We start from the raw sequence: 22,038 nt of genomic DNA, 5'->3' as shown, positions 1-22,038 counted from the left end.
ATGACAGCACTTGTGGAGGGGCTGTGTGTGTAAAATCTCCTACCATTTCTGATTTGAGTTTCTGACCATAAAGACGTTTTTAAACCTTCAAAATAAAAACTGTAACTTGGGCTGACTGAAAAATCATTTGTTATCACCATAGATGGCAAAACAACACCCGTGGATCTCACCAGAATGTACCGAAACGCCAAAGTTTAAAGGTCCAGGACTTCTCAGAGTTTCTGGCTCCATACGAGTCCCCTGACAAACTCGCAACCACTTGGAACAATCTCAGGAAATAGTTTCTAATTACAGCGTTCCGTTGCTGTTATCCAAGAGAGAAAACAGTGCAGCTAGTTTATTGACTACATTAAACCCAGAAACACTGTGCTCAGGTAGTTTATCTGCAAAAATCAGTGACTGAGCTGTTCTCGACATCATCTTACACATTCGCTACTTAATCAAAGATCTAATCCGCAATAGGATAAAGTTCATGTTATGTTTTAACATTGAAAATAAGGTAATGAAAAATAATTTTTCAAAGGGGAGGTTACATTCAATCCTTGCCCCTTTTTGCCACTTATTATTATTTTTTATTGTGGATGTATTCTACTAAAAAGCTGAGAAATAATTATGTATCGTCATTGTACCATTGCTGAAACGTACAAATCTAATGGTGTCTTTGCACACACAGTGCTGTATATCCGCTCATGAGTTTTTTTTAAACATTTGAACATCTGTGCATCCGCAAGCTAAAAAAAAAGACAAAGTAATGGCGGTAAAAGCATTCAGACACCACAAGTCTGAGTAGAGTGGTGTTGCTAATTACACCTTTGGGGAATTTGTGGTTCGAGGTTATTAGAGATTTGTAGCATTGTGGTATTTGGTTCATTCTCCCTAAACAAAACCTCAAGGTTCGATTCTCCACTCACAAATTCTATGTTTTCTATCAATCTGCAATGGGATTCATGTCAGAAGATTGGGATTGTTAAAATGTGAAAATTGTGGATTACATACTCAATCCTTCGTTTTTTCTAAATCCTTTGAAGAGAAAAAGAAAGACAGACTGAGCAAACACTGAATCCAATTAAAGCACAAACGAGCCGAATCCTGTGAACTGTGAATGTGGAGAACGCAGCTTTGCTGTATACTGTGCTGTTGTTCTGAGAAACCCGACATGATTACAGACCTGACTTTAAATGGTGTGTATTTCAGTGAACGTGTTCCTGCGTGTAGATTTATGCCTGCACTATAACACAAATCGTTTTATAACTGTATATTCTAAATACGAGGGGTTGTGTTCTGAATGCTGCTCTGACATACATCTTTATGGCAAAACAATGTGACTCCACATTCTGGAAACCACCATCTCCTCTTCACTCCCTCAGTGAGCTTCTCTTTATCTCACACCCACCCGCATGACACGTGTCAGTCGGAGGAGGGGTTTTTTTTTTTTTCTGTCCCCACTGAGCACAGCCCATCAATGCAAACCATTTGATGACCAAATGTTTTTATATCCAGGACCAAAGCTTAAAATTTTACTTTTGTTGCTCTCATCAGCTCGACATCTGCTTGAACGAACTCGCTTGATCGTAACGATACATGATGTGCACATAAAGACCTTTTCCTTAAACCTCAGTAAAATTAGAGCTGAGCGCATCATCTGCCTCACGCAGCTCGAGAATCACACAATTGTTTTACCAACAACGCTGTTTCCAGTAGCGGGCCTGCAGGTCCAGCAAGGCCTTCTCCTCCAGCCTAAACATTACCAGAATCGCTGACTGACAAAATATTAACAACATATGTTCAGATTTTTTTTTCCATTAATATGTATACAATTATTTCCAATAGTCTATTCTCTTCATTTTATTCTCGTTGCACTGCTTCAACGACTAAGTTTTCGGTTCGCATTTCTATATATCTGATAAGATTTCAGCCGCCATATCACGCTGCCAGGGTCAAAATCTGCCACTAGGCCTTCGGAATCCACTGTGCGGCTGCATGTAGCGTAAAGTACGTCGTGCACAAAGGCCTTTGCTTTATATCAATAAGATTTAGCGTTGCCAACACTGGGACCTGGGGTCAAGCCGGCATCCAATAAGGTCAACATTTTCACCTGCTATAATTGAATGGTCAGAGAGAGAGAGCACTGGTCAGAGCTCGCAACCCGCATCTGTAGCAAACCGCATAAGCTCAAATATATTAGTGTAGATTTAACAGCTACTTTTTAATTCCACAACGGCAGAGGAGATTAAATTGATTTGATCGCAGGTACAATGGTTTGAGGGTAAAAAACTTGCCCCCTTTTTCTCCTTTTCACATTAATGTGATGGCCTCTGACCCTGGAGCTAGGAGACCATCTAGTGTTAATGCATTTATACTGGCAGAAAAAGGGAAAATTAATAAAGAAAGGAAAGATGAATGCCACAGGGCTGTCACAGAGTTCATTGTTAAAGGTTTGCTGCCTTTTTCTACAGTCCATGGTGGAGGTAAGTAAGCTGTAAGGGGTGTTGGCTAAGTTTGTATTTAGTCTCTTAATCTAGATATTTGATTGTTTTAACCTTTTATAGTAGGCAACAATGATCAAACAATGCTATTTTTACGTTTTATGTTTGATGTCAACTTTAGGGAGATGAAACCCCCAGATACCAGTCCCTCAGCCGAGACATGCTCTCAAAAACCCTCATACATGCAGTACAAAAGAAAACATCAAGAAAGATTTACAAGATGTGAGGGATGAGGCTGAGACTGCTGATGGCTGGACCAGTATTGCACAAGACCACTACCTGACTGTGTGAGAGAGGGCTTCATAAGAGAAAGTCCTACATACAAGGGCAGTAAACACATCCCAGACAGGGAAAATTTTAGCACAAGAGAGAGGAGATATTCCTGATGGATTCAATATAAAGGACATAGTAGTTGCTGTGACAGTGGATAATGCAGCAAACATGGATGTAGCAGTAAAAAGGATAAGTATTGAAAAAATTGCTGCTTTGCTCACACTCTCAATATTGCTGTATGGACGCTATACCCTTGAGGTGAGAACAAGGTGGAACAGCTTGTTCCTCAGGGTGGAGCGATTCCTGAAACAGTTCCCTGCCATTTAGGCCACTTCCATGGACCCTCGGCTTAAAGAACTCTGTAATTAGCTTATTCCATTTGCAGTGTGAACCATTGTGCTCATAAAACTTTAGTCTAGCTAATGAATCTGATTATGTTTTACAGACTGCAGAGTTTCTGATGAAGTTTTTAGAAAAGCAAAACAGTTTGTCAAAGGTACAAAAAACTTTACACTTTAACCCACTCTGCTGAAAGAAGCCCAACCTTGAGTCAGATTCTGCCAATCTTAAATAAATGCTCCCATTATGGGTCGCCACAGCGGATCATTCTGTAATATACTGTAAAAGTGTTATGGAAAGAAAGTTATAGAAGAATGGCATCTATTAACAGGTTGACTTACATCATCGTCTGATGAAGGGTTCCGGAGCGGAATGCCAACAACAGGCATGGTGGCAGCGGAGGGGGCGGGGTTTGTAGGCCTTTCCTGTGCCAGGCTGGGCATGGTGAGCACCCGGGCACCTGCAGGAACAACCTGCGGAGGCTGCAGCTGCAGAACCTGGGTGGGCTGAGAGAGCATGTTGGGATGACCTGAGCAAAGAAAAAAAAAATTCTAATGCACATTCTGAGACTCGGACGGCACGCGGGAAAGCTGCAGAAGGTGCACGTGAGGAACGCTGTCAAACAAAACGTGACTTGTTTCTCTCCATTATTTCCACCGCCCCATTCACGACAGCAGAGCCACCAGGTAGAGGCGGCGGAGAGAGACAGCCCAGGCTTGGTGCACTTAACGTGATCCCAGAGTTTACACTAAAGACCAGGAGAACGAGCTGCAAACTGTCCGGCGTTTATTTTATCGCACACGGAGTGCAGCTGTCAGCGTGTAGGGGAATCGCACCACGATGAGTCACGGCTGTCACGGGACATCTCCCCGAATTCCACCCTTATATCTAGCAATAAGATCATTGCAGCGAATTGTCACTAGAACAACCTAGCACTCGAGTTTTACAAGCTAAACCGTGTAAAACTGTTCATGGTGACTGCAGTTCCATGGATCTGATTGGCCGATAGCAGCTGTGCATTTAAACCTTTACAAACGTATATCCAAGATTTCAGCTAAAATGTGACTTAATGAATGGCAGATTTGATTGGGTTTTATGGGTCACGGTTATTTCTTTTGAGGTGCTGCACCACATTTGCACTTTAAGTCATTATTTTTAACAATATACCGTAATTTCCGGACTATAAAGCGCACCCTTGTATAAGCACCCACTGAATTTTACAAATATTTTTATTTTGAACATAAATAAGCCGCACCTGTCTATAAGCCGCAGTCTACACTTAAACTTATGAACTTTACACAGGCTTTACCGAAAGAGTGTCTGTTACACGGTGTAACGGGTGAAATATGTTGTGGCTCCTTTAAGAGCAGAGCAGCATTTTGGGAACAGCACGTCACTGCATTCCTCCGGTATTACTGCATGTGTGTGCGTGTGCGACTGAGGATTATGCACTTATTATTTTCTGATGCTCATTTCTAAGTTTCTTTGACTAACCCATAACGCTGTTGCCAAGAAAAATTTAAAAACACGAGTTTTGGAAACCTGTCTGTGCTTATATGATTTCTGTTGCAACTGTAGTTAGTGAGCTCTCCCTTCACTCAGACTCAACGGCTTGTATCTAAACAGTAGCCTACCAAGAAAGTCATTGTTCACTGTCTTCCTCCTTCCTTTCACAACTGCTATATTTCTCTGGGGAGTTTTTCTTTTGGCATCGTCGTGCGTTTACAAATCAACACCGGTGAAAGTTTTTCTCCCGATGCCGTGCAGCTCAGAACACAGGTAAGGTGCGTTTTTTCGTTTCCATTCGGAAATTTCATTGGTCTAATGTTATGTCGCTCAGTTTTTTAGCTTGAAGTTTGTGAAACCAGGAAAAACCCAGGAAAAATCCATAAATTAGCCGCTTCGTTGTTTAAGCTGCGGGGTTCAAAACGTGGGAAAAAAGTAGCGGCTTATAGTCCGGAAAATACGGTACATTGTCTCAGACCGGCTTTACACAGATACAGCGGCTCTCAAAGTAAGTAGAAGTTCCTTATCATTTTAAGTTTGTCCCTAAAGAGCGAGCCAGTGGTGACTGTACCCAAAAAAAACTCCCTGAGAAACCTTGAGCGGAACCAGACTCCAAAGTGTGTGTGTGTGTTTTATGCTATTGCTGACTGACACTTGATGAAAACATAGACCTCACCCTCAGCAATGTTCTCAGAAGGGTTGAATAAACAGATCTTGTGTTGACAGCCAGGGCAGGAGAAAGCTCTTTCATACCAAAGAATCGCAGCACGAGGAACTGAAGTCATCATCTGCTTTGACTGTAAGAGGTACAGTGTGTTTAAAACAATGTGACCTGGAGCTCTTAGAATCTAATAAGGCATGAAAGCTTCACACAGACACACAGAAAATAAAGATGCCTGAGGCATCTAGAGATGTACCAGCTCCGGTTAGATCATGAAGCATTAAGATTTCGGGCACTGGATAAACAACCAATACTCAAAACAACATTCTCCATATGCTGTTTCACCTGTGTTAAATCTATGATGATCTCAGACGTTAGACTAATTTATGAGTTGCTCAGGAGGTCCACCTGACTGTAGAAGATTGTAGAAGGACATCACTCACAATTACACAGTCATTTTGAGTCCTGATATTTCTCACTTTCTGGTGTTTGTAATGTTTTAATGATTTATATTCGCACTGTCATCGGTGTCACCCAGATGAGGATGAGGTTTTGAGTCTGGTTCCTCTCAAGGTTTCTTCCTCATACCATCTAAGGGAGTTTTTTCCTGCCAAAGTCACGCCATCGCTGCGCATCGGGGGATAAATACACATACATTTAAAAATAAGTGGATTTCTTATATATATGCATTCTGTAAAGATGCTTAGTAACAATGTCTATTGTTAAAAGTGGTATAGAAATAAAATTGTACTGAATTGAATTTAAAAGAAAACTTGTAATGTATTACATTTCCACCAGATGGATGGAAGCAGAAACAAAAGTTTTTTAAATAGAGGCAACCGATATTGGATTGTACCGATACGGTGATTAATGACTGATTAATTAAACGATAGTTTTTTTAATTGGATACTGGATAAAAAAAACAAAAAAAACCAAAAAAAAACGGAAAACTATGTAAAATAAAAAAAAATTATAGAATTTTAATGCTCCGGCGTTGTGAAGACAAGTTCACTTCCGTTTTATCTGTTAACTTTAGTTAATGCACTATGAACTGACGTGAACGAGGCACAGCGTGCAGTTGCACGTGGCTTCAGCGATTCGCCTCTAGAGGCCGCTCTTGTACTGTATAATGAAAGCAGACCTTCTAAGCGGCTCCCGCGCAAACGCAACCCAGAAAAACTATCGGCGTGGATTTTTTTGCCGATGGTTCCGGCAATTCACCAGTTGACCTCTATTTTTAGAACTAGAAAAATGAGCGATACTAATGGAACCAGACAGAGGTTCATCACGGCATCATGTGACAGTTTAAGATTCAAGCATTAGCAAGCACAATGTTTCTGTAGATCAGGAAGCTCAATCAGGTATAAAAAAAACATCTGAACCCTTGCCTCCTGTGGGGGGCGCCGGCTGGATTGTGACGGGTGCCGGTTTGACCACTGGCATGATGGTAGTCTGTACCGGCTGGATAATGATGGTTTTGGTGTGAAGAGAAGCTGCAGGCTGAGCAAAAGGCAGTGTTGTGATCAGTGGTTTAGGCTGAATGGAGACTTTAGGGCTCAGATGAATGGGCCTCAGGACAGGTTTAGCTATAAGGAAAAGAAACACACTATTAACACTACTACACTGGATGCATTAAACCTCAAATCATGAGCTTGTGGACAGTGCTACATGCTACTTGCTAAGAGATTACCTTTTATCTGATTGCTTTTCTTGACTGACTTTTTCTCCGCTGGTGGTTCGGTCGAGCTGCTGGAATCGGAGCAGACAGAGAGTGGAGAAGGCTGAGAGTGGGAGGAGAGTGGAGACAGAGCTTCATCCTGCACAGACCAGAAAACAACAGCAAGACTCATAAGTAGCAGTAAGAGTGCAGGAAGTCCCACCATAGCCTCTGTACAGCAACAGTCCTTCACCTTATTCAACAGCAGAAAGTTATACTCATCCCTCTGTCACTGTACCACTCATCCCTCCATCCGCCATTACTGTACCAATCATACCTCCATCCTCTACCACTCTACTCACTTATCCCTTCAACCTCCATCACTGTACCACTCATCCCTCCATCCTCTACCACTGTATCACTCATCCCTCCATCCTCTACCACTGTATCACTTATCCCTCCATCCTCTACCACTGTACCACTTATCCTTCCATCCTCTACCACTGTATCACTCATCCCTCCATCCTCTACCACTGTATCACTCATCCCTCCATCCTCTACCACTGTATCACTCATCCCTCCATCCTCTATCACTGTAGTACTCATCCCTCCATCCTCTACCTCTGTTCTGGCAATGAGGTGGAGGAATGAACAGCTCTCTAGCAGTCTTCATACAATGTCTAAACACTTATCTCCTTCAGCAGCACTATGTTGCATGTCTATTAGTCTTTGGGGTTATAAGGCCATTTTGTTCAGAAGTGGCAGACAGTTTCCAATATTATCAGGAATGGACTTCACACCAAAGTCAGACTGTGCAATGGTGAGGGAAAGTCTCAGTCATTACAGTTAGCATTCAGATCAATTCAATTCATTTTTATTTGTATTGTGCTTTTAACAATGAACATTGTCTCAAAGCAGCTTTACACAGATAATGTGGTGATTAAAAGTAAATATGTTCTTTATCCCTGATGAGCAACTGTGGCAAGGAAAAATTCCCCAAGATGGCATAAGGAAGAAACCCTGAGAGGAACTAGACTCAAGAGGGAACCCATCCTCATCTGGGTTGCACCGAATGTCAATTTAACGCAGATATACAATGTTGCGTGGTACAGTGATGATGATCAGAAGCAAACTGTATCCTGCTAGTAGCGAAAGTTTAAAACAGTACAATTAGCTAAATGGTTTGTTTGGAAGGGTTGCCTAACGAAAGCATCTTTTCTCTAAAAAGATGGCAGTAAGGCTTAGCTTTGCAAAGTTGCATCTGAACAAACGCCAAATGACGTGTAAAAATTTGTGGCCATAATAAACAGTGCCACTTTTGGTGAAAACCAAACACAGCACAGCAGCACAAACCACAAATCAACTGTCAAAAATGACAGTGGAGTAAAGATTTGAGGTTGTTTTGCAGTTGACCATTAACTCCTAACCAAATTATTCTAGAAACAAATGTGAGGTCATCTGTCTGACAGCTTGGCCGAAATTCCAGGCCTCAACCCGACTGACATGCAGCGGCAGAACTTAAGAGAGCTGTGCATAAACCTCAATGAAGTGAAGCAACACTGTAAAGAAGAATGAGCCAAAAGTGAGAGAATGACAGAGACAAGTTACTACAGTAACAGCTGCTAAAGGTGGTTCGATATTTTTTGAATCATAAGGTACACTTAGTTTTTCCCCAAACATGTTTTCTTCATTTTGGCTTGATTATATTTTTAAAAATAAAAGAAATAATGCTACAGTGTATTAATGGGTATAACGGTACACATTCATTATTAAATTTTTCGGTTCAGGTCTTTTTTACGTGCGGAACAATATAATGTATAACGATAACCTGCGCTCTATGAAGACAGCTTGCCGTTAAAATGGAGCGCAAGTGGCGTGACTCAGGTCTGAATGTATTTTATCAGTCCTGGAAGAACACCCTGGGGGAATACAGAGCTGAAATTGAGTCTGTGAGATCCGCATATTTTTCTCAGATCATTGACAACAATCAAAGTAATCCTAGACATCTTTTTAACACCATAAACCGACTTCTGAAAGTTAATGTTGGCACTTCTTTACCTGTCTCAAATTGGCGGTGTAACGATTTTCTTAATTTTTTCAGTTCTAAAATTGACAATGTTTACAAACTTATTCATGCTGCACAAAATCCATATTTTGTTCACCTAGTTTTTCTGGCACACCCTTCTCTACCTTTTCACAAATTGATACTGAGGTGCTCACTAGGGAAGTATCACGTATGAAAGTTACCACTTGCTTGCTTGATCCCCTCCCTACAAGCCTGTTTAAATCCTGTTTGGATTCATTGTGCCCTGCTGTTCTCAGTATTGTTAATGATTCCCTGCATACTGGTGCTGTCCCAGCGGCATTGAAAACTGCTGCTGTAACACCTATCCTAAAAAAACAAAACAGTGACTTGGACAACTTAAACAATTATCGTCCTATCCTAAATCTACCGTTCTTGCTAAATTTCTGGAACGTCTTGTGGCTCTGCAGCTACATAGTCATCTCACAGCAAATAATCTCTTCGAACCTCTTCAGTCTGGATTTCGAAAATCTCATAGTACTAAGACAGCCTTGGTCACCAATGACCTGTTATTGATTCTGGTGCTCTCTCTATTCTGACCCTTCTAAATCTTAGTGCTGCATTTAACACTGTTAATCACAAGCTGTTACTTGAACGTCTGGAAAATGTCTTTGGTATTTCTGGGACTGTTAAAACTTGGTTTAGATCATACCTCTCTGATCGTCAACAGTTTGTATCTATGAGTGGATACCGGTCTGTGACTGGTTTTGTCTGTACGGGTGTTCCTCAGGGTTCCATCTTAGGCCCCTTACTTTTGGATTGCTTTTAAGAACACTTGGGCTAAATTATCACTTTTATGCGGACGATACTCAGATTTATATTCACTCTAAGCCTAATCAACATTTGGACCTTTCTTTTTTAACACACTGTATTGCTGAGATAAAAACATGGATGTCTCAAAACTTCTTGTGCCTCAATAGTGATAAGACAGAGGTCTTGCTTATTGGCACCCCCTCACCAGCTTCGCAAAGCTGGTTCATTATCCCTAAATGTAGACGGCTCTGTTCTGGAAGTACAAACCAAATTAAAAAATCTAGGAGTCATCTTTGACTCAAGTCTATCTTTTGACTCTCACATTCGGTATACTGTAAAGAACTCATTTTTTCATCTCAGAAATATCGCTAGTCTTCGCCATATGTTATCCCATTCTGTGACTGAAAGGCTTATTAATACTTTTGTGTTTTCCCGCATTGATTATTGCAATGCACTTCTGGCTGGGGTTCCTAAAACTACACTTAATAAACTGCAATGTGTACAAAATTCAGCTGCTAGGATCCTGAGTGGAGCCAGGCAAAATGAGCACATTACACCAATTCTCAAGTCCTTGCATTGGCTTCCAGTCAGGTTCCGAGTAGATTTTAAAGTTCTCATGCTTACATACAAGGCACTGCATGGTCTTGCCCCCCAGTATCTGTCTGCACTTTTAACTGTATACACACCCAAGCGTATCATACGCTCCTCACAAGTAGGTCTATTGGTTGTTCCACAGACACGGCTGCGTTCAGTAGGGGATAGGGCTTTTTCATCGTATGCACCAAGACTTTGGAATTCACTCCCTCCTCACATCAGAGACGCACAGAACTTCAGTACTTTTAAATCCCTTTTAAAAACTCAACTTTTTTTATGGTTGCTTTTTTTTAACATTTTGATTTTGTGTGTAATTATAAGTGTGTGTGTATTATTTGCTCTATTTTGTGTGTGTTGTATTCTTGTTTGCCTGTATGTAAAGCGCCTTGAGAAGCGACTTTAAAGGCGCTATATAAAAGTAAAGTTATTATTATTATTATTATTATTATAATACTAATATGTGAGTTTGCTCAGGAACGTATTAATTGGCGGACCGCAAGTTTGTTTAGTCTCTGCCTCGCGCTTTGGGCGCAATTTTAAATTATTATTATTAAACTTAAAAACATAGACAACAATGCCTGGGGTAAAAATAAACAAATAAATAAATAGTAAAAATAAAGAAACTAGAGTTAGCGCAGTGTCAATGTGGCTACTGGCTTCGTGCTGGAAATACGATTTGTTTTGCGCATTAATTTTAATCTGATTTTTAAACATTTAATCAGTATAATAGAAAGTCTATTGCATTAATTGATTTATTCTATTTGATACAGTATTTTTATGAAACATTATTTTATATATAAATTAACCAAGTTATTAATAAATGGATGAACTGCATTAATAAAAAAAACTATAAGCAATTTTATGTTCTGCATTTTGTTTTGCATGTACCGAACCGTGACGTAAAATTGTGTTCCATTCACTATACAGTGTAATGTCACGTGGTGTTCATCTGAGGTGGTATTTATCTCATTCTAAGACCTGATTAGTAACAGATCATTTTTTTTTTATTACTTCCTGATATGTAATGCTCAAATAGAGAGCGAGAGCGAATATCGTTTGAACCAGTGATACTCAAAAGCAGGTTGCGAGAAACCATGATATAGATTTGGATCCCTAAAAAGCAAACCAGAAGAGGCTGTCGTGAGGAGACTTACCAGGCAGAAACCGTGTGCTTTGAGAGAAATTAAAATACTGTTACTCAATGTTTTTTTGCAAAAATATACCGCTGAATTCGATTAGATGATTATTTGTTTAGCGCTTGTACAATAGCAGGTGCTACAAATGAGTTTTTCGGGTGAGAGACAGGAGCAAGTCGCAGGCTGAGACGTGTTAGCGATCGACAGGCCGCTGCGGTGGTGAAGAACTCTGAGCTGTCAGCGGGTTGTCACACATTTTCACAACGAGTCTAATTAGCAAAAATGACGATTGTTAGCGCAACGGCATCTTAATTAGAGAGCCATAACCGTGGGAATGGAAGTGTCTAGATTTAAGCTTCTCACGCTGTGTGACTGCTGGTGCGCGCACACACACACACACACACACACACACACACACACACACACTCACACCATCTGGACAGGTTAATTCTTATTCTCAGGACAGCTGTGAAAGGTCAGTCATTATTTCTCACACCGTATAGCAATTCAGTCAGGTGTACTGATATACAGCTACTATTATCAGGTAGACAGTCCTGTTCAGTCTTCGTAGAATAACCGGCTTCATGTTTTAGGTTAGAAACTACGGAAAAGCCACTTTATATTCGTCGACATTCGAATTTCGCTGATAGTAGGATTTATTGCTGGCCAAGCCAAAACCAGTGCCGTTCATTCACTCGTTCAAGAAGAAGTCGATTTTGAGGCCTCAGTCATGTTACTGAACTGTTTGCCAGAAATATCCTTCTTGAAAGGTGTATTCTGTTCTAATTTCATTCTCCATTTGCTTTGGATTGGGTTTTTTTTCGGGCGTCGATCAGGTCGTCTATACATTTTTTTCTATATTGTTGTTTTTTTTGTTTTTTGTTTATCCACTTTGCCTTCCATTTCAACTTTACAAAGATAAAAGGCATCGTCAGTTCCGATTCAAATACGCAAATCCTTAGTCTGGGACAGCCCGAAAAAATAAACTAAAGAAAAGTCAGAGCACAATAAAACAAATCAGTTCATGCAGCTAAATTGTATCATTTAGAAATTTTTATGTCTCTAATTACTGATAAATAAAAAAGAAACAAATAATCCTAATCCCGGAACGGTACGGGTTCATACGGCCCAGGTTCTTTAACTGAAATCTCGTAAGTGGTCCGCTCGGACAAACGAAAGGAAAAATACTACGAAGAAAAGTCCACCAAAAAAAATTTCAAAAACAAATAAGATGCAAAGGGATGCTGGAGAACCCTGAGAGGCTTAAAACAATCTTATACGGAAAACATGCAGATGTTAAAACAAATATAAAAACACATACACACATACACACACACACACACACACACACACACACACACAGACAGACACACGTGAGTTTGCCTACCAGTAGAGAGTAGGGTGAATGGGCCTCTGTTGACGTGGGTGAAGAGACGGAACTGAGTGTGTGGGCTGGAGAGAGCAAGTCTGCTGAAACGTCTCCATCTGCAGGTCAAAACCAATCAATGACCATATGCATAAAAACAAAAACAAATCTAAAGTAGAAAATAATCTAAAATACAAATGCAGAGTGACGCTCAGCCCGGTTCCTAGTGTAAAATGTGGAAGTAAAAGCACTAGAGTAGAAGGTGTACACCTGTACCTGTACTGCTGGTGTCTCCCCACACGCCTGCGCTCCACACAGGCAGATCGACGTCCAGGTTCAAGTCAGCAGCATTTTCCAACTGGGAACACACAGAATAAATCATGCTCTCATGGGCAAATGTGAAAAACATCTCCAACAACTCCAGAGCAATAACGTGAACGCAGATTCGAATCTCAAATTCGGAAATGGGATAAAGCTAATAAAGTGGATGCGCGGTTTAATTCGCGAAATTCTAGCACAAATGTTTGATTCCACATTTATACGTTTGAACTGGAAGACATAGTTCCTTCTCCAGGATTATTTCCTCAAGTAAACCAAAAATATCTAACATATGGTTGCATCTCTATGGGCAGGTCAAATGCTCCAAACCCAATGTGTATAATATGTGGAGCTAGTGTTAGCTAGCTATGTTAGCTAGTGAGTCAATGTAGCCCTCAACATTGCTTCGACATCCTGAAACTAAGCACCCAGATGTTCTGATCCGATTTATATATAAATACATAAATATATACAGCCACACCACCAGCTGATCTTGGAGAATTCACTCAAAATGAAACTGGTCTGTGGTGAACAAAAGGTTGGAGACCCCTGGTATAGAGGAAGTGAAACCATTTATGGCGTTCACGCATGAGTTCATCGTAATTCATCCAAGCGTATAATCAACAGGCCGATCCACTCACAGACCTGATACCACCTGCTGGAGCGGAAAATGTCCGAGTCCCAACAAAACATATCAATTGATAGCATACCGCAAATCCAGGTTTAAAGCTCTACCACACTAAGAAGAAGCCATATGTGAACATGATCTAGAAATGCTGATGTCTGCTCTGGGCCACAGCTCTTTTAAAATGTACTGAGGCAACGTGGAAAACTGTTCTGCAGTCAGACAAATTTTTAATTCTTTCTGTAAACCTGTAGATGCAGAGACCTCCGGGCTAAAGAGGAGAGGAATCATCCAGCTTGTTAGCGGTGCTCAGTTTAAAAACCTGCACCTCTAATGGTATGGGAGTGCATGAGTGCCTATGAAATGGCAAATAAGAACAAAAACAAAAAACAACAACAAAGAAAACCAAAGACTGTTGAGCAGCCAGAATCCTGTATCAGACACTAATGGGACAACATTCCTCTACCAAAGGTGCAGCTGAGAATAAAACATGGCTTTTTAAGATTTGCAAATCATTGCATTCGGTTTTCAGTTGCATTTAACCCAAGTTTAAAGTGTGTGTGTGTGTGTGTGTGTGTGTGTGTGTGTGTGTGTGTGTGTGTGTGTGTGCGTGTGTGCGTGTGTGCGTGTGTGCGTGTGTGTTAGAGAGAGAGATATGGACTTACATAGCCAGCATTTTCGAGAGCCTGCAGCAATGCTTCAGCGTCTCCCAAGTCGTCCAATTCGTCAAACAAACTGATATCTGAACAGGAAAATGAGAAGAAGTTGATGATGGATATAATGAATAATATATAAACTCTTCCTACATTTATGAAATGTATCAGTCGGGATTTCGTCTTCGTCACAGCACGCTAGTTAAAGTGATCAATGACTGTTATTGACCTCTGATTCGTTTTTTTTTTCTTTTTTTTCTCTCATTTACTTGATCTTAGTGCAGATTTTGACACCAGTGATCATAATCTCCTCCTGGCTGGACTTGAGAATGTTGTTGGAATGAAAGTAACAGCTCTCTCCTGGCTCAGGTCTTATCTGACTGAACGCTATCAGTTTGTTGATGTAAATGGGAAGTTCTCCACACTCTCTGAAGTAAAGTTTGGTGTTACACACGTTACTGCACACCTCAACAATGTAATTACAGTGAATGGACATTCGGTGCCACCCACATGAGGATGAGGTTTCCTTTTGAGTCTGGTTCCTCTCAAGGTTTCTTCCTCATACCATCTCAGGGAGTTTTTCCTCACCACAGTCACCACTTACACATTCTTTTATACAACATTATTTCAGCTTTATCGGTGTAAAACTGCTGTTCAGTGTAAAAAGCGCAATACAAATACAATGTTATTGAACTTATGAGGATTATGAGGATGATGATGAGGAGGAGGAGGAGTGTTAAATAATGTGTAAAAACCTTGACATGCAAACCCTGTTGGTGAGGACGTGTTCCGTACATGTGTATTACACATAGAGTGATGATTTATGGTTTAATAACAGAAGCTGATGATGATTGGTGGATCCCTGTAAGGTGTACAAACTGCCTGTTCTACAAAAAACATCAATATTTTCTGACCAATCAGCTTGGAGAATTTGACAGCAGTGTGGTATATAACAGTATGAGAAGCTCTAAAGGAGGTATGAGGCAGCTTGAGAAGATGAGGGGTGTAAGAAGATGTGAGGAGCTGTGAGGAGGTGTGAGGAAGTGTGAGGAAGTGTGAGGAGTTGTGAGGAGTTGTGAGGAGTTGTGAGGAGGTGTCAGGAGCTGTGAGGAGGTGTCAGGAGCTGTGAGGAGGTGTCAGGAGCTGTGAGGAGGTGTCAGGAGCTGTGAGGAGCTGTGAGGAGGTGTCAGGAGCTGTGAGGAGGTGTCAGGAGCTGTGAGGAGGTGTCAGGAGCTGTGAGGAGGTGTCAGGAGCTGTGAGGAGGTGTCAGGAGCTGTGAGGAGTTGTGAGGAGGTGTCAGGAGCTGTGAGGAGGTGTAAGGGGATGTCAGGAGCTGTGAGGAGGTGTCGTCAGCAGCTGTGAGGAGGTGTCGTCAGGAGGTGTGAGGAGGTGTGAGGGGATGTCAGGAGGTGTAAGGTGTGAGGAGATGTCAAGAGGAGATGTGAGGAGCTGCGAGGAGATGTTTGGAGATGTGAGATGGTGTGAGGAGCTGTGAGGAGGTTTAAGTGGATGTCAGAAGCTGTGAAGGGGTGTAAGATGTCAGGAGCTGTGAGGAGATGTAAAGAGGAGATGTGAGGAGCTGTGAGAAGATGTTTGGAGATGTGAGATGGTGTAAGATGATGTAAGATGATGTAAGTTGATGTAAGATGATGTAAGTTGACGTAAGATGATGTAAGGAGATGTGAGATGGTGTAAGATGATGTGAGATGGTGTAAGATGATGTGAGATGGTGTAAGATGATGTGAGATGGTGTAGGATGATGTGAGGAGATGTAAGATGGTGTAAGATGATGCAGAGGTGGGAAGTAACGGAGTACAAATACTTTGTTACTGTACTTAAGTAGATTTTTCTGGGATCAGTACTTTACTCCACTATTTATTTTTCTACTATTAACTTTTTACTTTTACTCATTACATTTTTACACAAATATCTGTACTTTTTACTTCTTACATTTTCAAAACCGGCTCGTTACTTTAGTTTTAATCCACTGATTTGGTAAAATATTTTTTTTTATTTTCACTGCGCGCCGATTTCAGCCGAACAACTGATTTCCTGCTACTGCGTGTCTTTTTCAATCCGCTGGTGTATAAAGTCCTGACTCTCACTCTTTACGAAGCTAAGAATCAGCAGGCAGAAGGCAGTAAGAAGTTTGGGGTTAATGTGGATGAGACAGAGGGAGACAGTGATTAAACATGACTGAGAACAGACACATTCATCATCATCATCTTTTCTCTGCTTGTGTTCTGTACGTGGATCTTCAGCCTGCATACATTTATTAGGTAACAACATTTTTAATTAGTTTTGTATTCATATATATATATATATATATATATATATATATATATATATATATATATATATATATATATATATATATATATATATATATATACAGTGAGGAAAATAAGTATTTGAACACCCTGCTATTTTGCAAGTTCTCCCACTTAGAAATCATGGAGGGGTCTGAAATTGTCATCGTAGGTGCATGTCCACTGTGAGAGACATAATCTAAAAAAAAATCCAGAAATCACAATGTATGATTTTTTAACTATTTATTTGTATGATACAGCTGCAAATAAGTATTTGAACACCTGAGAAAGTCAATGTTAATATTTGGTACAGTAGCCTTTGTTTGAGGTCAAACGTTTCCTGTAGTTTTTCATCAGGTTTGCACACACTGCAGGAGGGATTTTGGCCCACTCCTCCACACAGATCTTCTCTAGATCAGTCAGGTTTATATCCTGTCACTGAGGAACACGGAGTTTGCGCTCCCTCCAAAGATTCTCTATTGGGTTTAGGTCTGGAGACTGGCTAGGCCACGCCAGAACCTTGATATGCTTCTTACAGAGTCACTCCTTGGTTATCCTGGCTGTGTGCTTCGGGTCATTGTCATGTTGGAAGACCCAGCCTTGCCCCATCTTCAATGCTTTAACTGAGGGAAGGAGGTTGTTCCCCAAAATCTCGCAATACATGGCCCCGGTCATCCTCTCCTTAATACAGTGCAGTCGCCCTGTCCCATGTGCAGAAAAACACCCCCAAAGCATGATGCTACCACCCCCATGCTTCACAGTAGTGATGGTGTTCTTGGGATGGTACTCATCATTCTTCTTCCTCCAAACACGTTTAGTGAAATTATGACCCAAAAGTTCTATTTTGGTCGCATCTGACCACATGACTTTCTCCCATGACTCCTCTGGATCATCCAAATGGTCATTGGCAAACTTAAGACGTGCCTGGACATATGCTGGTTTAAGCAGGGGAACCTTCCGTGCCATGCATGATTTCAAACCATGTCGTCTTAGTGTATTACCATCAGTAACCTTGGAAACGGTGGTCTCAGCTCTTTTCAGGTCATTGACCAGCTCCTCCCGTGTAGTTCTGGGTTGATTTCTCACCTTCCTTAGGATCATTGAGACCCCACGAGGTGAGATCTTGCATGGAGCCCCAGTCCGAGGGAGATTGACAGTCATGTTTAGCTTTTTCCATTTTCTAATGATTGCTCCAACAGTGGACCTTTTTTCACCGAGCTGCTTGGCAATTTCCCTGTAGCCCTTTCCAGCCTTGTGGAGGTGTACAATTTTGTCTCTAGTGTCTTTGGACAGCTCTTTGGTCTTGGCCACGTTAGTAGTTGGATTCTTACTGATTGTATGGGGTGGACAGGTGTCTTTATGCAGCTAACGACCTCAAACAGGTGCATCTAATTTAGGATAATAAATGTAGTGGAGGTGGACATTTTAAAGGCAGACTAACAGGTCTTTGAGGGTCAGAATTCTAGCTGATAGACAGGTGTTCAAATACTTATTTGCAGCTGTATCATACAAATAAATTGTTAAAAAATCATATATTGTGATTTCTGGATTTTTTTTTTTAGATTATGTCTCTCACAGTGGACATGCACCTACGATGAAAATTTCAGACCCCTCCATGATTTCTAAGTGAGAGAACTTGCAAAATAGCAGGGTGTTCAAATACTTATTTTCCTCACTGTATATATATATATATATATATATATATATATATATATATATATATATATATATATATATATATATATATATATATATATATTTGGCTGTCAAATTAAAGTTATTGTAAACAGCACTAAATGTTATTAACACGCTATCAATTCAGCGGCATTTCTGTTTTTACCATTTTTATAAAAAGTATAAATACATAAATAAATAACAATATAAAATAGGCGAAATTAAAACCTCCAGCAAAACATACACTTATTCACGACGTCCCTTCTTTACTTAGATTTAAAATAAATAAATAAACTCCACCGAAATATAATTTTAATCAGCAAACTTTTGTTTTATTTCTGCACAAAGTCTCAAATCAAACACCAAATCCGCCATGTTTTACACAATTTACCCTCTGGGTGGCGTTTTGTGGGTTTTTCCCTCATAATGGCGACACGAACTTAAATTACTGTCTTTATTGATCGTACAGATAAAAACAATACATCATTCAAATCTGTAAAATGTCTATGATTATATATAAAATCTTATTGACTTGATTTGAAGAGGTGCACTTTCTCCGGTATCACCTCATTAACTGTCCGTGTGGAAACATAGCAAAGGCTCTTAATGATGTCCACACGTCTCTGCACTGTTATAGCCTTTATATTTAATCACTGTACATATGCTTACATATATATCACATGCTGTACATATTATACATATTTATCTGCACTATTTGCAAGATTTTGCACTTCTGGTAGATGCCAAACTGCATTTCGTTGCTGTGTACCTGTACTATGCAATGACAATGTTCTTTCTTTCTTTCTTTCTTTCTTTCTTTCTTTCTTTCTTTCTTTCTTTCTTTCTTTCTTTCTATCTGTCTGTCTGTCTGTCAAATATTAATATGATGTGAGGTCCAGTTAACAGCTAAAACAGGTAGAAGTAATAACTACTTTTTACTGAAGTACATGTCAGAGCCAAGACTTCTTTACTTTCACTTAAGTAAAAAGGTATAATCAGTACTTCAACTTTTACCCGAGTATTTTAAACACGAGTATCTGTACTTCTACTTTAAGTAAAGGATGTGTGTACTTTTGCCACCTCTGAGATGATGTAAGATGTAAGGAGATGGGTGTAAGATGGTGTAAGATGTGAGATGAGATGAAAAGTGAGGAGATAAGAAGTGATGTGATGAGAAGTAGTGAGATGTGATGAGAAGTGATGAGAGGAGAAGTGATGAGAACTGATGTGAGGAGAAGTGATGAGAAGTGATGTGAGGAGAAGTGATGAGAAGTGATGAGAAGTGATGTGAGGAGAATTAGTGAGATGTGATGAGAAGTAGTGAGATGTGATGAGAAGTGATGAGATGTGATGAGAAGTAATGTGAGGAAAAGTGATGTGAGTAGAAGTGATGTGAGTAGAAGTAATGAGATGTGATGAGAAGTGATGTGAGGAGAATTAGTGAGATGTGATGAGAAGTAGTGAGATGTGATGAGAAGTAATAAGAAGTGATGAGATGTGATGAGAAGTAATGTGAGGAGAAGTGATGTGAGTAGAAGTGATGTGAGTAGAAGTAATGAGATGTGATGAGAAGTGATGTGAGGAGAATTAGTGAGATGTGAGGAGAATTAGTGAGATGTGATGAGAAGTAGTGAGATGTGATGAGAAGTAGTGAGATGTGATGAGAAGTAGTGAAGTAGTGAGATGTGATGAGAAGTAGTGAGATGTGATGAGAAGTAGTGAGATGTGATGAGAAGTAATGAGAAGTAATGAGATGTGATGAGAAGTGATGTGAGGAGAATTAGTGAGATGTGATGAGAAGTAGTGAGATGTGATGAGCAGTGATGTGATATATCTACCCCACTCTCCGTCCTGATCGAAGGACATGTTCGCTGTGTCGTTATTCATCACTGTAGCAGTTCGGAAACTCGGCGGATCCTCGACGTTCAACAACAACTGTTTCGACATGTTTCCTTGAAGACATCAGTGACGCTGTGCCACTCAGAGAATGAAATCGAAATGAAACCTGGTTAAAAATCGCTGTCCATCATCGACTTCTTGTTGCTCTTCATTTCACTTCCTGTTCTAGAGAAATCCGCACTACGTCCACGTCTAACTTCGGAATACATCTACGGCTACCGCAAAGGGCCTCGCGGTGATGAGCTTCGCGTTTCCGAAAAATGTTTGTCGCCGCAAGATGGCAGCAAAATACATAAAAGCGTACAGATACAGGTTAAGATCATGATAAGCTCAGTAATTATCACGTGATTATGTCCGCATCATTATCCAAATGAAGAGAAAGGGTGATCTTAATGGTTTTATCTGCGGCATAGATTTTGGTGCCAGATAGGCTGCTTTGAGTCATTTTCTAAACTTGCTGATCTCCTTGGATTTTCCCACAGGAGAACCTGGTGAGGAAAACAAGAGACATGGCAGACTTGTGGATGAGACAACATCAAACATGCTTCTGAGGTAGCAGCAATTCCTTCCCTTTCTTCTTTTCAGAACATCATAGAATAGAATAGCCTTTATTTGTCACATATACATTACAGCACAGTAAAATTCTTTCTTCACGTTTTCCCAGCTTGCCCCCCCTTGAGCACAGAGAGTTAAGGGCCTTTTTCAAGGGCACAAGAGTTACAGCTTGGTGATATGGGGGCTTGAACCCTGACCTTTTGATCAGTAACCCAGCACCTTAACCACTGAGCTCCCACTGCCCTGCATCCTGAAGCCCTACCTCTAGATGGAGTTCTTTTCAATTATAGACCACACGCTGGTGCTGAAGAGAGGTTTTCCAAATGAACAGTCTAAAAATCTATGAGATTTCTGTAGAGGGTTCAACTTTTAAACCATGAGAATAGATTTGGACGATAATTCATATTAACAGTCAATTCAATTCAATTCAATTAATTTTTATTTGTATAGCGCTTTTAACAATGAACATTGTCTCAAAGCAGCTTTACACAGATAATGCGGTGATTAAAAATGAATATGTTTTTTATGAGTAAGTTTGTCCCTGATGAGCAAGCCGGTGGCGACTGGCGACTGTGGCAAGGAAAAACTCCCCGAGATGGCATAAGGAAGAAACCTTGAGAGGAACCAGACTCAAGAAGGAACCCATCCTCATCTGGGTTACACCGAATGTCCATTTGTGGCGGGTATACAATGTTGCGGGGTGCAGTGATGATGATCAAAAGCGAAATGTATTCCTGAGTCAGTGTAGGAGACTGTTGACATCAACTACAGTCCAATCCATCCTCAAAGCTCCCGTTCTTACTCCGGAATTTCATGGAACCACCCAAGGCGTTGATGACAAACCTTTCCCAGCTGCACAGAGTGGCCTCCAGTCAAAGAGAACACTATCCAGAGGCAGGCCTGGATGAAGTGGGAAGATCCACGGAGGGGAGAGGGGCAGGGACAGTGGTCACTGGAGCCTCAGGAGCATGTTTAACTCGACAGAGAGAGAGAGAGAGAGAGAGAGAGAGAGAGAGAGAGAGAGAGAGAGAGAGAGAGAGAAGAGGGTGACAGGAAGAGAAGGATATGGATTATTAAGTGTACCTATTGTTGCATGAGAGTAAAGTCACTGTGCAGTTTGGACTCTGGCAAGACTCGCTATGGGAGCATAA

General features: G+C 40.7%; 1 protein-coding gene across 1 annotated transcript in view; it reads right to left on the bottom strand.

The window, feature by feature from the left end:
* atf6 (activating transcription factor 6) overlaps positions 1 to 20,567 on the bottom strand; it is a 47,442-nt gene extending 26,875 nt beyond the window's left edge. The window contains exons 1-7 of the mRNA XM_083563051.1: positions 20,272 to 20,567; positions 14,463 to 14,539; positions 13,131 to 13,212; positions 12,876 to 12,973; positions 6,956 to 7,082; positions 6,654 to 6,851; positions 3,440 to 3,627 (exon numbers count right to left, since the gene is read on the bottom strand). Of these exons, the coding sequence (XP_083419177.1) occupies positions 3,440 to 3,627; positions 6,654 to 6,851; positions 6,956 to 7,082; positions 12,876 to 12,973; positions 13,131 to 13,212; positions 14,463 to 14,539; positions 20,272 to 20,380 (879 nt within the window). The 5' untranslated portion in view covers positions 20,381 to 20,567. The remainder of the gene's footprint in view (positions 1 to 3,439; positions 3,628 to 6,653; positions 6,852 to 6,955; positions 7,083 to 12,875; positions 12,974 to 13,130; positions 13,213 to 14,462; positions 14,540 to 20,271) is intronic.
* Between the last annotated feature and the right edge of the window lie 1,471 nt (positions 20,568 to 22,038).

The sequence above is a fragment of the Silurus aristotelis genome, assembly GCF_946808225.1.
Source record: "Silurus aristotelis genome assembly, chromosome: 15".
In the NCBI taxonomy this organism is placed as follows: Eukaryota; Metazoa; Chordata; class Actinopteri; order Siluriformes; family Siluridae; genus Silurus; species Silurus aristotelis.
Note: the sequence above shows the minus strand (reverse complement) of the source record. Positions and strands in the feature narration are given on the sequence as shown.